The 17,917-nt window shown below is 42.1% G+C and overlaps 1 protein-coding gene across 1 annotated transcript; it reads left to right on the forward strand.

Moving 5' to 3' along the window:
• Nucleotides 1-16,679: 16,679 nt before the first annotated feature.
• Nucleotides 16,680-17,160, forward strand: LOC126460397 (molybdenum cofactor biosynthesis protein 1-like). Its single transcript, XM_050095912.1, has one exon. The coding sequence runs from the start codon at nucleotides 16,680-16,682 to the stop codon at nucleotides 17,112-17,114; it is 435 nt and encodes a 144-aa protein (XP_049951869.1). The 3' UTR covers nucleotides 17,115-17,160.
• The last annotated feature ends 757 nt before the right edge of the window (nucleotides 17,161-17,917 follow it).

Consider the following 17,917-nt stretch of genomic DNA (forward strand, 5'->3'; position numbering starts at 1 on the left):
CTGACGAAACTAAAATGAGCTCTAACATGGAAATTAAGCATTTCCGGACACATGTCCACATAACGTATTTTCTTTATTTGTGTGTGAGGAATGTTTCCTGAAAGTTTGGCCGTACCTTTTTGCAACACCCTGTATAGAGAATGAGAGTGGTGCTATCATACTTCCCCGGGGCACTCCTGAGAATAACCCCAATACCCCTGCCTCTGATGAACACTCACCATAAAGGACGACATTCTGCCTTCTGCTACACAAGAAGTCATCTCGAGCCATTTACATATCTTGAAACCTAATCTGTAATTTCAGACCTTCATCAACAGTATGCAGTGGCGCACTGTGGCAAACACTTTCTGGAAACAGCAATGTGGAATCTGCCTGTTCCCTTCATTGCTGATTTGCAGGATATCTTGTGAGAAAGGAGCAAGTCGAGTTTCACACGAACGATGATTTCTAAATCTGTGCTGATTTGCGAACAGAAGCTTTTCTGTCTCGTGGAAATCAAAGTGAAAATACATTCAAGAATTCTGCAGCAAACCAATGTTAAGGATATTGGTTTGTAATGTTGTGGGTCCATTTTTTTACTCTTCTTATATACAGGAATTACCGTGCTTTTTTCCAATTGCTTATGACTTTGCATTAAGCAGGAAATTACAATAAATGCATGCTAAGAACAGGACCTATGCCATAGTGCACTATTAGTCGAGAGACCCATTGCTGAAATTTTGACATTATGTTGGCTAGACAGTAGGTTGAAGGATTCAGTTCTGATACTGCACAGCTCTCAAATTATACTTACTAGTTATTAGAGGCATTTGATATCCATAGGTGACACAAGACCAAAACCAGACTGACTCAACTATGTGCTGAATCTGTGGGTCTTCACACTTGAGACATGCATTGGTACCTGGCCATTTCCGCACCCTTCTACAAGGATCATCAGGTATCAAAGAAATGCTTCACTTATTGTGAAAGGAATACAATACCACTGATCCAAGTTCCGCTGGAGGACACCCTGTATCACCACTAGTAATCTCCTTTCCTGTTGCACCACAAACAGAGTGAGGGCAAAATGACTTGTCTATATGCCTCTGAATGAGCCCTAATCTCTCTAAACTTGTCTTCATGACCCTTACATGGAATGTACATTAGTCGCAGTAGATTGTTCTGCAGTCAGCGTCAACAGCCATTTCTCTAAATTTTCTCACTAGTGCTCCTTAAAAAGATTGTCGCTTGCCATCCACCGGTTTCCATGTACACCACGATTCTTTGTGCACTACATTCCCTGGGGGTTTGTACTGTAGTACATAATGGACACCTAGAGACCCCACTGAATGTGTCGAGATGGTTGTGTACCGTGTGAGTCAACACAGCTCTCCCCATTATCTGCAAAAAAGTCACAGTGCAGTTACAGTAAGTTCCTGAGGTACTACCTGTCAGCTATAATTTGAAGTTAGCAGTCGTCAGTTGTTGTTGGCTCTGAGCAATCTCTGTAGTGCCGATTTTTAACATTTTGTTACTGCAAAGGCTGTGGAATGTTCATATGACGTCGCTGTAGCTTTTGCCAATTGTGTGGTAACTTTGCATGCTGACAAACATTCTTACTGTAAAGTAACAATGCTTGGGCAGTCTTTAAGCATTAACGCTTTAATCCCATTGCAAAGTCAAATTTTTTGATGTTATATTTGACATGTGATCAGTTTGTTCATTTATTTATTTTTGTAATTTTATTTTTGTGGTTTAGGACAAAAACTGTAGTGGTAGTGTATTTCTCCTAGAGCCCTTTTGTGAGCTGCTATTTTCCACTGTGAAAATGAGGCAATTTTTTTTTCCAACTACACAAGTGACGATAGTAGTGATCTGACAACAAACAAAAACTGTTTGTTGTAGCAATTTTTATGCATCTGGTACAGTATACTATCACAAGATACCAGGTACATCAACAGATGGTAATATATATTCCCAAAAGCTTTGTAAAACCACTAAGTGGTTGGCAAGTGTGCTTCCCGAGATTCACAAAAGACATAATTGTGTAATACCGTATTTACTCAAATCTAAGCTGCACTTTTTTCCGGTTTTTGTAATCCAAAACACCACCAGCAGCTTAGAATCAAGTGCAAAGTAAGTGGAAGTTCTGAAAAATGTTGGTAGGTGCCGCCACAACTAACTTCTGCCATCGAATATATGTAGCACTACACAGGCATGCTTTGCGGGCACAAAGATAAATACTGGTGCCAAAACCTCTGTGTCAGTAAACAAATTTAAAAAAAACGATGGAGGGTGGTGGGGGGTGGAAGACGAGCTTTTTTCTCTGCCCCGAGTTTCGACCACGGCATTTTCATCCTTTATCCCTCTGAATGTTGCAGCCTTTCAATGTACTATGAAAATCCGACTGGAAGACTGTTTGGGATGTTTGTCAATATGGCCAAGTCTACGTTCTGAATTTTTGTCCTACCTCTGACAAGAGATGGTTGTTAATAGCAACTTTTATGAATTGTGAATCACATGCAGTATTCTCTTCACCATAAGAATAATACGAATGTAAACATTTTGCCATGTATTCCTATATGTTTCCTGCTATCTCATTTAAATCCTGTCTTCCTAATAAACTACGAAACTAGAGTGACACAACAGCAAACGCGGAAGAATATATATATCATGTCATGTTTATATTCGTATTATTCCTATGCTGAATAGTGATACAGTCAGAAATGAAGCACGGCAACTGACTAGATTTTTAAACCTAAGATGGCTCTAATTTCTGTGCAGAATGTAATGCACTAAAGAGGCGTCTGCAAAAATTTTCAAACGGAGAAAATTTTTCGCTAAACTTTCGTTTGGAACATCTATCATATGCAGTCTATTATATGGTTCTTGTTGATCATTATCAAAGAAACCAGCAGTGTAAGTAACAACAAATAGCAGTCTCTTGCCATTGTTTCACTGATGAGATGATTCCTCTCTCTTTTTTTTTTTTTTTAATTGTAAGCGGCGGTAGCGTGCGCAAAAGCAAGCCATCCCGCGAGCGGCGACAGGCCGTAAACACGCATAATCAGAATGCGACAAACAATGCATGGCACAGTACTATAATGCATTTTGAGCTTAGAGTGATGGAAACACCTATACATCAACATCTACATCTACATTGATACTCCGCAAGCCACCCAATGGTGTGTGGCAGAGGGCACTTTACGTGCCACTGTCATTACCTCCCTTTCCTGTTCCAGTCGCGTATGGTTCGCGGGAAGAACGACTGTCTGAAAGCCTCCGTGCGCGCTCTAATCTCTCTAATTTTACATTCGTGATCTCCTCGGGGGGTATAAGTGGGGGGAAGCAATATATTCGATACCCCATCCAGAAACACACCCTCTCGAAACCTGGCGAGCAAGCTACACTGCGATGCAGAGCGCCTCTCTTGCAGAGTCTGCCACTTGAGTTTATTAAACATCTCCGTAACGCTATCACGGTTACCAAATAAGCCTGTGACGAAACGCGCCGCTCTTCTTTGGATCTTCTCTATCTCCTCCGTCAGACCGATCTGGTATGGATCCCACACTGATGAGCAATACTCAAGTATAGGTTGAACGAGTGTTTTGTAAGCCACCTCCTTTGTTGATGGACTACATTTTCTAAGCACTCTCCCAATGAATCTCAACCTGGTACCAGCCTTACCAACAATTAATTTTATATGATCATTCCACCTCAAATCGTTCCGCACGCATACTCCCAGATATTTTACAGAAGTAACTGCTACCAGTGTTTGTTCCGCTATCATATAATCATACAATAAAGGATCCTTCTTTCTATATATTCGCAATACATTACATTTGTAATGTAACAAAGAGAACGGCACTTATCAGATCAAAGAAAAATAAGCAATCAATTCAAACCAGACGAAGCACTTGAAAAAGACTCTCTAGTATAAATGCGGACGGAGAGCCTGATGCATAGCAATGACTACGTGGTAAAGCTTAACTGCTAAGTTTACCACACGCACCAAACTACTGTAGCTGTATCGTCATTCATTCGACCTAAATGGACCAACTTTGTTTCGGTTTGGAGATGTGGTCTAAAACGTTTCTCCCCCTTGAATTTCGAGTCACAAATTACAAGTGGGGCTTAGATTCGGGAAAAATTTTTTTCCTTGATTTCGAGTCTCATTTTTCAGGTGCGGCTTAGATTCCAGTGTGGCTTAGATTCGGGTAAATACAGTAAGTGTACTTCCCAAACCATTTTGAGAAACTATTTTGATGGAAAGCATATTTTCCAAGAGCCATTAAAACACTGTTATTTGGTGGGCTGTATACTTCTCACAGCCTTAAAAGCTATATTTCATAACAAAAAGAAAGTAAACTGGTGCAGCGGACTATCACTGGATGCCAGGAGCATGCAGAAGTGGTTCAATGTATTCCCATAAATGCAGTAAAGAAACACAGCTACTGCTAAGTATATCTCTCATGACCAGTAAAAGCCTTAAGTGACTCTTTGCAGCAGGTCGACAGACTGTACAGCCCACGTGAGTCACACTGTCCCATTAATGAATGGAGACACAGTGCACTCTGCTAAAGTAAATGAGAGTGCGGGTTCGCTTTCACCTACATTACACAGTCAGTTGTACTTAGTGATTTCTGGTGGACAAAAGAATATTGAGAAAGGAGAAATGAAGGAAGATAAGTGTTTAATGTCCCATAAACACTGAGGTCTTTAGTGTCTGAGCACAAACTCTGATTGTTTCAAGGATGGGAAGGCTATTTATTGTGCCCTTTCAGAGAAACCATCTCGGCATTTGCCTGTACTGATTTAGAGAAAGCTCAGGAATCCCAAGTCTGGGTGGACTAGATGGAGCTGTAGAGAGCAAAAACTGTAGAGGAAAACAGAAATTGGAATACATCCAGCAGATAATTGAGGCTGTAGGTTGAAAGGGCTACTCTGAGATGAACAGGTTGCCACAGGAGAGTAATGCATGGACTTTAACTGTTAGTCGCCCTGAATGTGAGTCCAGTGAGCTCACCACTGTGGCACCTCGCTCGATATATTTTGAGAGAAGTTCCTGATTTTACCATTTCACAGGATGTGGGACGTGTACTTACCATCAACTGTATTTCTTTACTGTATTCCTGAGAACACATCATACGAGCTCTGTATGCACCTGGCACCTGATGTTAGTTTGCTGCACCAGCTGAACTTTCTGTCTGTTATGAAATGTAGCTTTTAATTGTCATTAAATATCACTTGTTCCTTTCAGAAGCAGTTGCAAATATATGTGCCACCAAATAATGTTGTTTTGAAGGCCACTGGGAAGTATGCTTACTACCAAAGTAATTTTTCCATGATACAAGAAGAATATACTTACCACAAAATTAATTTCTTTTTTGGACTGCAGAAAAGATACTTACCACCAACTGACCATACTTACCACTAATTTAGTTGTTTTACTATGCTCTTGGGAAAATGTTGTACCTCCTCTGGACGTGGTTGACCTTTTGTGATAATATGCTAAACCACTGGTGCCTGTTTGTCATGACATCAGTGCTGTTGTCACTTGTTACAACAGAACACATTGTTTCATTCTGCAATATATGCTATTGTGACTTGCCTCAGCTCGTTTCTTTATGTAGTGTTAAATGAAGTTTCTAGGATTGTAAAATAGATAGTCAAATAAAAACAGAAAATTCCTTTTTTTCACATGTAGTAGTAACTCATATCAGCTTACTAAAGACAGTGGGAAGTATACTTACTACTATAGTTTTTTGCTCCTAAATCACAAAAATAAAATAATCAAAAATTAAATTTAGTTGAAACTTCTAAAATGATACCAAAACAATTAACTTTACAGGGCTGCTACAAAAAATGTGCCCACAAATGGGTTAAAAACAAAGTTTGCAAGCTGTGGGGGCAGTGTGAAACTTTTTTAAGCACTGTATTTGAAAAATATTACTCATTTTGTTCCACTTCTAGAATGTTAGGTTTTGTGGATTTTTGCCTGTACATTAATGGGTGTGGATGCGTTCAGTGGAGGCAAGTGTGTCGTGTATGATTTTTCTCAGTAAATATGTCCTACTGACTTTGCAGTATATCTCCAATGTTCTGGATGCATCAAATGAAGTTTAAAAGACAGCTAAATGCTGTTGCTGGTATGTCTCTTCATGTAAATGTCAGAGTTACTATTATTATTCAATACAGAAAGGAAGATTACCAGCTTAGCAATTTGCTGAAAATGAGTTCAATAAAGGGAATATTACAATTAAAATCCTGTTAACGACAAATTAATTAGAGATGGGAAGCAGCCCCAGATTGGAGAAGGAAATTGGACGGATAGCTGACTCCATAAAAATTAATACATTTCATACTGTGCTCGAGCACAGGCAATAAAAAACAGTGAGCAAACATGATGCGTGTACTTGTTGCCTCAGGGTCTCCTGCGAAACTGAGGTCCTTGAGTAAGCTACATCACACTGCTTCGTTGTGTGCTTGTTGTCAAGCCAGTTTATGAAGTACACATCCCTCTTCATTTTTATATAACTTTGTTTTGAATGCACTGAATGCACTGAATATTGAATACCTTGAAAATTATTGAGTTCAGCCATTCATTCACATGTAATATTCCAACAGCTCCATCACCGATGAGAGCCTTCAGGGGTGTAAAACGAGTAAGTGAGAAGTGCCACTGAACTACTAACAACCATTTTCATCTACTACTAATCTGCTCACATTAATCATTATTCAAGGGGATCAGTTCTACATCATTTTATTTTTATAAATATACAGAGAAGCAACTACTTGAAAAAAGCCAATGCTCTGCTACTTAAACTGCTCTGCCACTATTTTGATTTAATACTTCATGCTAAATGGGCATTTAATTTTACACAGGACACTGTCATCTAAACTTATTCTGATAAATTCATATACTTCCTTCTTGTGCAATGCCCTTTATGCTGTCAATGCCACGTTGGGACCGGTACAGTAGTTTCTGTTCCGTGGAGGACCAACCGTACCTGCACATAGGCTATTATTATGATGGAATCACCACTTCAAAAGCCATTCCTGTCTGCTCCTAGAGAATATGTTGCATGGCTAAATATGGTCTTCTGTTAGAAAGTGTTTGTGTGTTGTGTATTTGAGGTGGGACAGGTAGGTAAATTCACATATCCAGGTAAATTATTGGTGTACTGGCTAATAAAACATTTTTTACTTTAATTTTGAATATTTGGGGATTTCCCGACTGCTCCTAATGTCGGCTGGCAGATGTTAAAAGGGTGTTGCACCTGAATATAAAACAGTATTCTTAACCCTAAGCTTCAATGCATATTCTCTATGGAAATTATTTATATTGTGATTGTTATGGTTGCAAACTTTGCAATTAATGCTAAATTCTCTCTTGTCCATTTCAGCAGCTCAAGGTCAGCATATCTTGCTGCTATGTGGAGGACCCAGGTCCAATTCGTGGTAATGCCTTTTTTTTTAAGGGGCGAAGCTACTCCACACCCACACTGACATGGTGACCATCACCAAAGTTCTACCATCACCTCCGTTTGCTTCGTTACAATCAAGAAGTGCACAGGATGTGGGGTCATGATGTTGTCCGTAGGATTACCCACTAATACAGGCACTTTGAGGCGATAGAAGTGGTCGAGAAGTGAGCAGAACGTAGCAGTTTTAAGGGCAGAGGGAGAAAAGTGCCGAGGCAAGCACCAAAGGAAAAGAACTTCTGCAATAGTCTGGACAGATAGTAAGAGCAGTAACAGTTTCTTTCTGTCTGCAAGGGTGAGGTTGTCGTTAGTTTTGGGTCTCATGCGATGCTCGATACCATTGTCGCAGCTTAAAACACTCTTTACGAGTGTCAGTCCTATTGAGGAGGGGTACTCCTGGGCTGTGCACCTGAGTGTCTCCTGGGCCACCTGCAGCATCTGTACTTGTAACATGCCAAGTTCGTTATACGAGTGGTCAATTGGCCATAAAGAGGTTTGGTAGGATATGTTTATGTTTAGTGTGCAATACTGCTTTCCCGTATTGCCAGTTGGTCAGCTACATATTTGCAGCTGGCAACGCCATTTAGTTTTGCTGTAATGCAGGGATTCACCAGTGTTTATTTTGTCTGTGAGCTTGTGCTGTCCACAGGTGATTAATTGTCCCTAGATAGAAGTGTTTTTCAGCAGTTGTGTTTTCACCCGTGGTTGTGGTCGTAGTTTCCCAGGTTAAGAATGAAATAATTGTCAGAGTGTCTCAAGTTCCTTTACAGTCGTGTGGTGAGTTTTTTGAATATCTGTGTGTGAGTCTCAAGGCAGTATTCTCTGTGAAGATCGACAGTGTGTGTGGACTGTGGTGGACTTCGTTGTGTATCACCTGTAGGCGGCACAGGCGGTCAGAGCCACATAACCCCAGACTGCAGCTGCATGTATCATCATGGATCTAATCAATATCATGTACACAGACCTCGATACCCTCCTATTCAGTGTGCTTTACCTGTTGAGCTTAGAGTAACACTGTTTGAGCCTTGCATTTGCTCAGTTGGCCAGTCACTGAAGTATTTGACTTTCACACTGAAACGTATTGGGCGTGGGTGTAGTGTTATTTGTCTTCAGTCTTAATGTGGGGTCCTGCCCACTCATCTCATATAGGGTGCCTAAAGGATGCTGCATTCTCAAAATGCTATACAACAATTCAAGCAAACAACATTAATAGTTTTTATTACAAATAAGAAGTTTGACAATGCTTAACCTGGAATTTACAATGGTGTCGCAAGCAATAGGCGACATGCAGTATAAATCCGAGTCCTTTGCTATATACAATGTTCGTGCAAGTTTGACACACAGTTTGTGGATCACTAATAACTGTTATTGTAGCATTCAGCGCTACGCCTGTCCGTATACTGTCCTAATCCTGTCCAAATACTGAGTGGCCGAGGCTGGCAGGAGCGGCACTTATATTCTCTTTGTCTAGGGGCCTGCTCCCGTCGTGGTGTGGTCCTTGCCAGTGGGCTATTGGCTGACGGTGTGTTCACTGCCTTCTTAGCTCTTGCAATCTTAATTTTCATTCCAGAGCTTGTGGGTATGCCAGAACACTTAATGTTTGTGCAGTTGTTATGGTTTGTCAGTGAACAGAACTGATTCACACTTGTCAGCATTTGCTTTAACACACTGTCGTTCCAGCTAGGCAGTTTTGTTTGCAGTTGCGAATTATGCCTGATGGTTTCCAGTCTTGCACTAGGATGGTAATGTCATCTGCGTAGATGGTTGCCATTGTGTTTTGTTCAGTTGGAAAGTCATTGACGTAGAGATTAAACAAGAGGGCCCCTTGGATGCTGCCTTGGGGTACTCCCACTTGTATACTGTGTTGTGTTGACTGTTTGCCCTGAACGTAGGTGTTGAAGCTTCTGTGGGTGAGATATGAGTGTGTAAGATGCATGAACTCGTTGGAGAGACTAGCAGTGCAGAGTTTGCGAATGAGACGATTGTGCCGTAGATGACTGAAGACCAAGAACAGCACTCCTGTAGCTTTGTTGGTGTTGGGGGTGTGTGTAATATGTTCTACTACACCGAGGAGTTGTTGTGTTGTGGAGTGGTGATTGCAGAATCCAAATTGCTCCAGTCTCAGCGAGTCATTGGTGTTGCAGTGCATAGTAAGATGTTTGAGAATCATCTTCTCAACAATCTTATTCAGGGAGCTCAGCAGGCTGATGGCTCCATAATTTTGTGGTAGGGAGTGGTATTTCCCTGGCTTCCTGAACATCAGGACAGGGAAGTGTTGATGTTGTAGAATGGTATTCGTCATATGTGTGAGATGCTCTATAGCTTTATTTGTGAACTCCTGGGTGACACGGTTTTGAAAGTGATTGGGACCAGGAGCTTTTCTAGCTGTTTTGTGCTTAATAACCTGTGTAATTTCATGTGTAGCAGTATGTATTGTTACATTGCACGTGGGCTGGGTTACAAGCCATGTAACCTCCTGGTTCATTTCAAGTAGCAGTGCTGGATTGGAAGGAGCCAGATTCAGTGTGAATGATGTTGCTAGTGTTCTGGTCATCAGCTCATGCTTCCCCTCCATGGAGTATGCTGGTCTGTAAGGCGGTGGTAAGGGCTTTGACAGCTTCAACAAGTTTCCTGCTTTGTGTAATTTTGGGAATTTGTGGGATATGACTTTTCAAGCATTTCCTTGAACAATGCCCAATTCACACGCTTGTAGCTCAGTATCCTGTGAGATTCATCATACTGCTGTGTTTCTTCCAAGTAAAGTATTACAGGTGTTTGGTGAGGCCAAATCATGTATAATTTCAATGTTGATTGTGACTATAATGCCAATCACATCTAATGTCTATCACATTTAGTCTCTGTTCCCTGTTTTAAGTGTCACCTCAGCTGGCACTAGTGTAATGTAGTTTGGGCGCAGTGCATGTTCGCATAGTTTTTTTGCTAATGGTGTTTGATCTTTGTTAGTTCCAAGCAGAGTGTTTAGCATTAAGATCACCAGTGGCTATTAGTCACTATGCTATGTTGAGTATTGTGCTGATATCGCTTGTTATGATATTACCAGATCAATTGTATATCGATATCAATGTAGTGTTCACTCAGTTGACTTGACCCTAACAGCTGTGGCTTCTAGTCTTGCAGGTTCAGGGATCTTAATATTTGTGTATTCTTTGTCTCAATATATGATGATTGCTGTTCCACCCACAGTTGTGCCTTCAGGTGGTCAGTACAGTAGATGTAATATCTTGGGAAGAGTAGTTGTTTGTGTGACTGGAGTTAAGCTTTGTTCATGAGAGCATTCCAGATTCCCTTCTCCTCCATAAATGCAGCTAGCTCTGCCCTTTTGTTGCCAATCCCATCTGCATTCCAGAATAGCATCTGAGTCAAAGTACTGTTGTTTGTGTTTTGTGGTGTATTATCTATGGAAGAGTGTGGGCGGTGTGGTGATAGCAGTTTGTATAGCAGCCATGCAATGGCTGGGTGTAGCCGTCATGAGTTTGTGCATGCGTTATGATGAAGAGCCTCAAGAGGATCTTAAGCCACGTGAGTGGGGAATAGTGTCTCCACTATGCCTCTGATTGTGGTGAGAATGTTTGTTATGTCAGCCAAAGTGTTGGCGGTGGTGTTGGTGGCTGGTGGTCCTTATGTTGGTGTACTGGATGGGCTGGCTTGTGTGTTATTCATGGTTCGTATTTCATCTGGGGTCACCTGTGTTATTGCTGTGGTGAGGGGGGCAAGAGTGTGAGTTACGGTTACATTGTTCCTTTTAATGTGTTCCTATGTTTGTCTGGTCTGTTGTTGGTGTATTTGTTGTGGTGTGATAGTGTCCCCTCTTTTGTTTTTTGGGTACCTCTGTTTCATTTCGTGTGTTTGTGGTTGCCCTTGTTTGGGTGTGTCTTCTGTGATATCACGAGTGTCACAATCTGGCCTAGACAGAGTTGACTTGGTGTTGTCTGGGACCGGCAGTGTTGTCATCAGTACAGGGGCAGTTTCTAGCATTGCAGGTGTGGGTTGTGGTTCTGTTGTTGTGGGAGTGTGCCATGAGTTTGTGGAGCTCTGTGCATCCTCAGTTCATCCACTTCCACTGACAATGCCAGTAAAAGAGATTCCACACCTTACTGGTTGGGGGGTGGGGAGTGTCTTGGAGCAGTTCTGGTTACCACTTGTCTGTCTTTGGCACTTTTGCACCTTAGAGCTTCTTTGTATGCTGCACACCATCTGTAGTTTGCACATGGACCCCTCCACATTTGGTACATTTGATAGTTGTACCAAGTTTAAAGTGTCGTGCTACATGGTTACCAGTGCATTTGCAGCACTGTGTGCCAGTTCACATCGGGTGCCGCACGGCCAATCTGCTGGCAGTGGTGGCACTGTTGGGGGACACACGGAGTTGTGTATATTTCTACTACGACCATGTGAAGCAGGAGCATCTGTGTCAGAAAGTTGCATGAGTAAGCTGTGTCGTCCAAATCCACTAAATAGTTTGGCTGCAGTCTGTGTGTCACGAATCCCAGAATTCATCTCATGCTCTGACAGTCCCAGCTGAGAGCTGTGATTATACCATGAAGAATGTCATTGAGGGTTGTGGTGTCAACTCCTTTCATGATGTACATTCGAGTTTTTCCCCCTTGGGTGCTATATTTATGATACTCAATTCCCCCAGCTTTGACGAATTTCAGGAGATTTGTGCAATCTGTTTTGATGCATACATACAGTGATACATGGTCCCTTGTGAGTTTCGTGTTTGGTATATGGTGGGGAGTGACATTCTACAAATGTCTTGTTTAGCTTGCCGAGGCAAGTGTAATTGTGTATTATGACCAGTGGGAAGCCAGTCGGTGTAGTGTTCTGCGTAGCGGCTGGGTTAGTGTTGTGTAGTTGAGGTGCTGCAAAATTGTTTGTATGGTCCCTCATATTACCGATGCTCAGGACTGGTGTTGGTAAAAGCACGCTGCATTTGCCGTGTGAGTCAGTAGGCTCAGTTGTTCGTGTATGTTGCTGCTGATTGCATTTTGGACCCACCAGCTTCGAAGGTCCATCTTTGTTCCACGGAGCTGTCACTTCCAGCTCGAGGACTACTGCGGTGATATTGAGGGCCTCTCTAGTATATTCACTGGTGGTGTGACTGGTGTTGGTGTTGCTGTTGCTGTTGCGTTGCTTCCACCCGTCAGTTGGACAATGAGCTCATGCTGTCTCCGAGCCATTGCTTCTTGATTTGTGGCAGTAAAGTCCAGATTTAGCTGGTTCATCACTTACTGATAGGTGGCAAAGCAAGACAGAAACATTGAAGGGAACAGATGGCACTCCTGCCTCTTGTGCTGCAGTCTTGCTACGGGTCGTTGGGTGGGACCTGCTCGGTGGATCTGCCGTCTCCCAGACATAAGGATACTTTTAAGGATAGAATGTGGATATGAGACAATTTTACTTTTTCGTCTGAAAAGACAATTTCGCTTTTTTAGTGTACATACAGAAGAGGGGAGTCCTTATGACTCACTTGTGCAAGATGCAATGCACAGTGCAAGAGAGCACGGGTGGTAGACAGCAGGCCTGTACTGGACAGTGTTGTCCAATGTGAACGTGCCCCGGACACTGAAATACCCTATTAAAGAATGGGAGAGTCACACTGGGGAAGTTCCAACCACAGTTGCAGGAACTTTGAGCCAGAACTCTTGGCCACCTAGCACTGTCAAGTGTGTAGCAGCGTGTGCTTATTAGTGACACTCCAAAGAGTGTCCTGTGGCATCTACGCCAGTTTTAGCGTATGTATAACACAAATATCCTCTCGCAGCTACTGGAGGTACAGGGGGAAGGCAGCTGCTCAGCTGCGACTCACCCGTAGTACTGCCCGTGGTTTTCCTTGGTGGGAGGACTGGAACGAGGTGCACCAAGCCTTGTGATGCCGATTGAGGAACTGTTGGACTGAGGCGTAGTGACTCTGAGGTCAAGAAAGCTGGCAGTGACCAGAACAGGGTGTGCTGACTCACCCCCCCCCCCCCCCCCCCCCACCACGATACTGATTTCAGTGATGCCATTGCAGAGGATTACACTGTGGTTGGTCATCTGGTTTTGATGTGGGCCAGAACATGAAGCTTTCCTTTGCCTTTTTTTGCTAAATTGACTCTTACTTCTGGGCACAAACACCTATACAGAGCAAATGTATTGGCACCCAGGGTTTAGTTATTTGGGGGGGGGGGGAGTGATGGTTTGTTATTGTTTCCACCCCCCTCACCCAGCTTCCCTCAAAAATACAACTCGCTAGCAACCTCACTGTTAGCATACGACAGACATCTACAATTTTAATAACAATAATAAACACACAAAAATATATTAAATGATTCAATATAATAGTAACAATACAAATAGGTGGATCAAAGAAGGAAGAAAACATAGGACAAACAAAAGAACTTCAGAAAGTGTACAAACTGACATGGACACACTATAATAAAAGAAACATTTCAGTACAAGGCAAACACATGCGCTACAATACAGTTATAGTATCAGAAGCACTCCTCGCATCAGAAATGACCACAATCTGAGGACCAGGCACCACAAAGCAGAAAGAATACAATGCAAAATCCTCAGAAAATTTTTTGGAGCAGTGTACAGAGATGGCATATGGATGAAGAGATCAACCAGAGAATTATAAGAACACAGAGGCAGACTCAGTCACAATCAGAAAACACCGACTAACATTCTGTGGACACATACACACAATGAACAGCAACAGATTCACAAAGGGATTTAGGATGTAGTAAATGCCTAAATCAAAAAAAACCAGTTGGTTTCAAGAAATAGAAGAAGGCTAAAACGAGCAGGAATCAGAATGGAAATGATGAATGAAAGAGACAAATTCAGAAACAAAATTATGAACATAAAACTTGAAGTAAAGGGAAGGAAGAAAACAGAGAAAATATGTACATATCAAAGGAAACAAGAACACAGTCAATGAATGAAACGATTTTGGGAAAAGAAAAGGGAGGAGGAAATAAGGAAAAATCTGAACAATCACGTAACAACCAAGTTGAACTCTGTCAAAGTGTGTGCTCACCATCATCATTTCAATAAACATTATGACTGAACAGAGGTCTGCAAACACATGTGAATGAGGGGAATACTGTTTCTATCAATGATTTCCAACTGTGTTCGGGAAGTCATTCTTTCTGTTGTTGTTGTATCGGATCTGTTGTTGACACCTGGTATGTTCGACCCAGTGGTGTGCAGCTTTACCCGGCTGGAATGTTGTCAATCAGACCAAAAGCATGTCCTTGTGGGCAGACCCTAGCACGAGCAACTGAAAAGTGTCCTTTATTACATGTAGCTTGTCATTGCTGGAAGAACTTGGCATTTTTGACACACTTCTGTTTCCATGCTACCTCCTTCTCCAAAAGTTATGTGTGCATTTGGAAATTGGTGAAGTAAAAAATATAAAGACATCGTGTCGTTCTGCCACATCTGTCTGTAGTGTGCATTTTGGGGTGCGTGTACGATACAAGGCATTTAGGTATGGTGAGGTTACTTAGCCATTAGTGTTCACAATGGCTGGCATAAAGGAAACATGACAAGTATTACATTAGAAAGCAACAGCGATAGCTTTCCGACCGCATAAATTCTACTAGGCAGAGTCAGAAGCAGACACAGTGGCCTGTGCCAGATACGAGGGTTGGAAGTGGCTGAAATGTGAGTCGTGGGACAGAGAGAAAGAGAGAGAGAGAGAGAACACACAGACAGCACCATAAAGCATTCCCCATCTCTTTCTGCACGGAATGCACCACACTGCTGCCTTCTTAAGGGCACCCCAGTATAATATGTTGTTTGGGAAGTGGGTGGTAGTTATCATCATTGCAATGACCTCCCCTTATATCCACTCCTGCAAGATTGTGAAATCTACAGCCACTGAGGAGATTTATGTGAGATGTTCCTATCAACTTTGTGTAATATTCATATTGCACACTTCTGCAGACAAAACAGATTTTCGACCTTAGCTTAGGAAAGAAAAGAATCATCACAGATCATTAAGGTTCAAAGAACTTGTCTTGAACACTGTAAGGGATCCGTGATCCCACAAACATAGATTCTAGTATCTGACGCCCAGGTCGATAGCGGACAGGACTCGATTGTCGAGCGCTGCAGTAGGCAGTGAGACTAGTGCTGAGTGCGCAGTAGTATGGTAGAGTGTCGAGTGAGAAGTAGTGCGGGAATGACGGCCAAGAATGGTGGTCGAGTGAGTTGTAAATGGTAAAACTCACTGGAATATGACGAGTGAGCACGTCCCCCTGATCGTCGTGGGGTTGACTCTCACTAATGCCGATTCGCGAGTGATATGAAACAGAAAGTGACAAGTGCCAAATTACGTGTTTCGTGTCAACCGCGTCAGCCAGCAACAACCATGGATTGCAGTGAGGATTGTTGTGAATGTTAACCATCAGCATTGCCTGTGACAAAGTGCTGAAAATCAGCAATCAATAAAAAGAGATAACCACAATTAGACGTGTAAGGCAAAGGTAGCAACAGCCTCAGAATTTGTGTGTTAGTAGGATATATATATCAGTTGTACATCGCAACCTTTGTGATACTTAATAATAGACAAACTTTCAATCATTAGCTATTCCGTCTCAGAACAGCCGCATTCGGTTGAAATACTCCCGAAACCACAGCAGAACAACGCAGAACAACCAATAGCCTTTCATCCAGTAAGCACACGGTCATATATCATAATAATTAACTGTTTTGTGGCTTTGGTAAATTACCCAAAATCCAGTAAAGGAATTAATCGGGGGTGTTTCAACACGAATGCTTAAAAATTCTTTTGTAGTTAACCTATTTTCAGATTATGAAGAGTTCTTTGTTACAGCTTGTATTTTTGTTCCAGGTGGCACTGAACTTGATGGCTGTAGTGATGTTGTGAAGGCACAAAGTCGGAAGTTGTTAAACCTTCAGAAACAAGATTTTCAAAAGTACTTCTTCTCAGATACCAATATTTCGCCCCTGTTTGTGTCGGATACACAGATGTCTCAGTTGTTGTCACATAATTTGAGTGTAGTGACTGAATCTAGAAAACAGTTTCTTTTGCTTCCCTGTACCCCAAGCATTATGAGCAATACAGGACTCCTAACAAGACAAACACACAGAGCACAGCCCTCTGTCTTCTCTTGCCATTTCTGCAGTTTGGGAGCACAGTCCGGAAGTCTGACTCATGTTGACCGGACCGGCAGGGCGAAAATGGTCGATGTGGGTTCGAAGCTGGTGACAGAACGGACTGCTGCAGCACGAGCAAAGGTTTTTGTGGGACCCGAACTGATGAAACTCGTACGAAAAAATGGCCTGAAGAAAGGTGACGTACTTAGCGTTGCTCGCCTGGCGGGAATTGTGGGGTCCAAGCAGACGTCCAGCCTTATCCCTCTGTGTCATAACATATCTTTATCCTCTGTGGCTGTGGACATTGAACTGGACTCTGCTCTCAACTGTGTGATTGTAACTGGCACGGCAAAGTGTAGAGGGCAGACGGGTGTGGAGATGGAAGCTCTCACTGCTGTATCGGTGTCTGCCTTAACAGTGTACGATATGTGCAAAGCTGTGAGTCATGACATTGTGATATCTGAAATAATGCTTCTGGCCAAAAGTGGGGGAACTAGAGGAGACTTCCACCGGACATGAGCATCTGTGTGGGGCAGTGAAATAAGTTAAGTATACCTGGTGTGATGTAGGCAAATTTCAAAGTCTGTTCATAGTTATCATAAATTATATACACATCGAATTGGCCTGAATATAAGTTGCACCTTTAATTTCGAAAAAGAGAGAAACTTAATTAAAAATAATTTGTCAAGTTGCCCATTTACAAAAGCTTTTCAAAATGTGATTTACCCTTAACCAGTTTTTTTGTAGTACACTGTAGATAAATTACACACAAAAACAAAGCTTTCAGTTGCAGTTTTCATGTAAGACACTCTTAACTTCACTAACATTCATTGTTTTGTCACTGTCAGTATTTTTGTCACTCTCCTCCCAAAGTACAGTGGCGTCGCTACAATCCCGGGCATTGCATGTGTAGCATTTCTTGAACCGTACCTTTAAAAAGCACATCTGTTAGATGAATAACTGTGAGTTTGAAATTTGCAACGTAACTGTACCGAATTCCAAATCTCTCTCTCTCTCTGTGCCCTCCCCCAGCTGTGTGGTAGTGTCCTCTGTGTTGCTCTATTGTTTCAATTTTTGATGGTCCCATGCTGTGAAAGTTGAGGTGAAGTGATCATTCTTAAATAAATAGTGTGTATCAGCTCCTTTCTCCCAGGATCAGGTTGTCATTGCTGTGTTCATTGATGTAAAATGACACTTTTTTAACAGTTCCTAAAAGGTGCACCACTTCATTGACACTTTTGCTCAGGTGTAGAGCATATTGGCCAGACTAATTTACATGTTTCAGCTTTACACTGTATGGTATCCTCTTTTTTAAAGGCCTA

This window comes from Schistocerca serialis, chromosome 1 (assembly GCF_023864345.2).
Source record: "Schistocerca serialis cubense isolate TAMUIC-IGC-003099 chromosome 1, iqSchSeri2.2, whole genome shotgun sequence".
In the NCBI taxonomy this organism is placed as follows: Eukaryota; Metazoa; Arthropoda; class Insecta; order Orthoptera; family Acrididae; genus Schistocerca; species Schistocerca serialis.

What these genes read in the sequence shown, in the direction of transcription:
- LOC126460397 (XM_050095912.1), top strand. Translation starts at nt 16,680, where the DNA reads ATGGTCGATGTGGGTTCGAAGCTGGTGACAGAACGGACTGCTGCAGCA.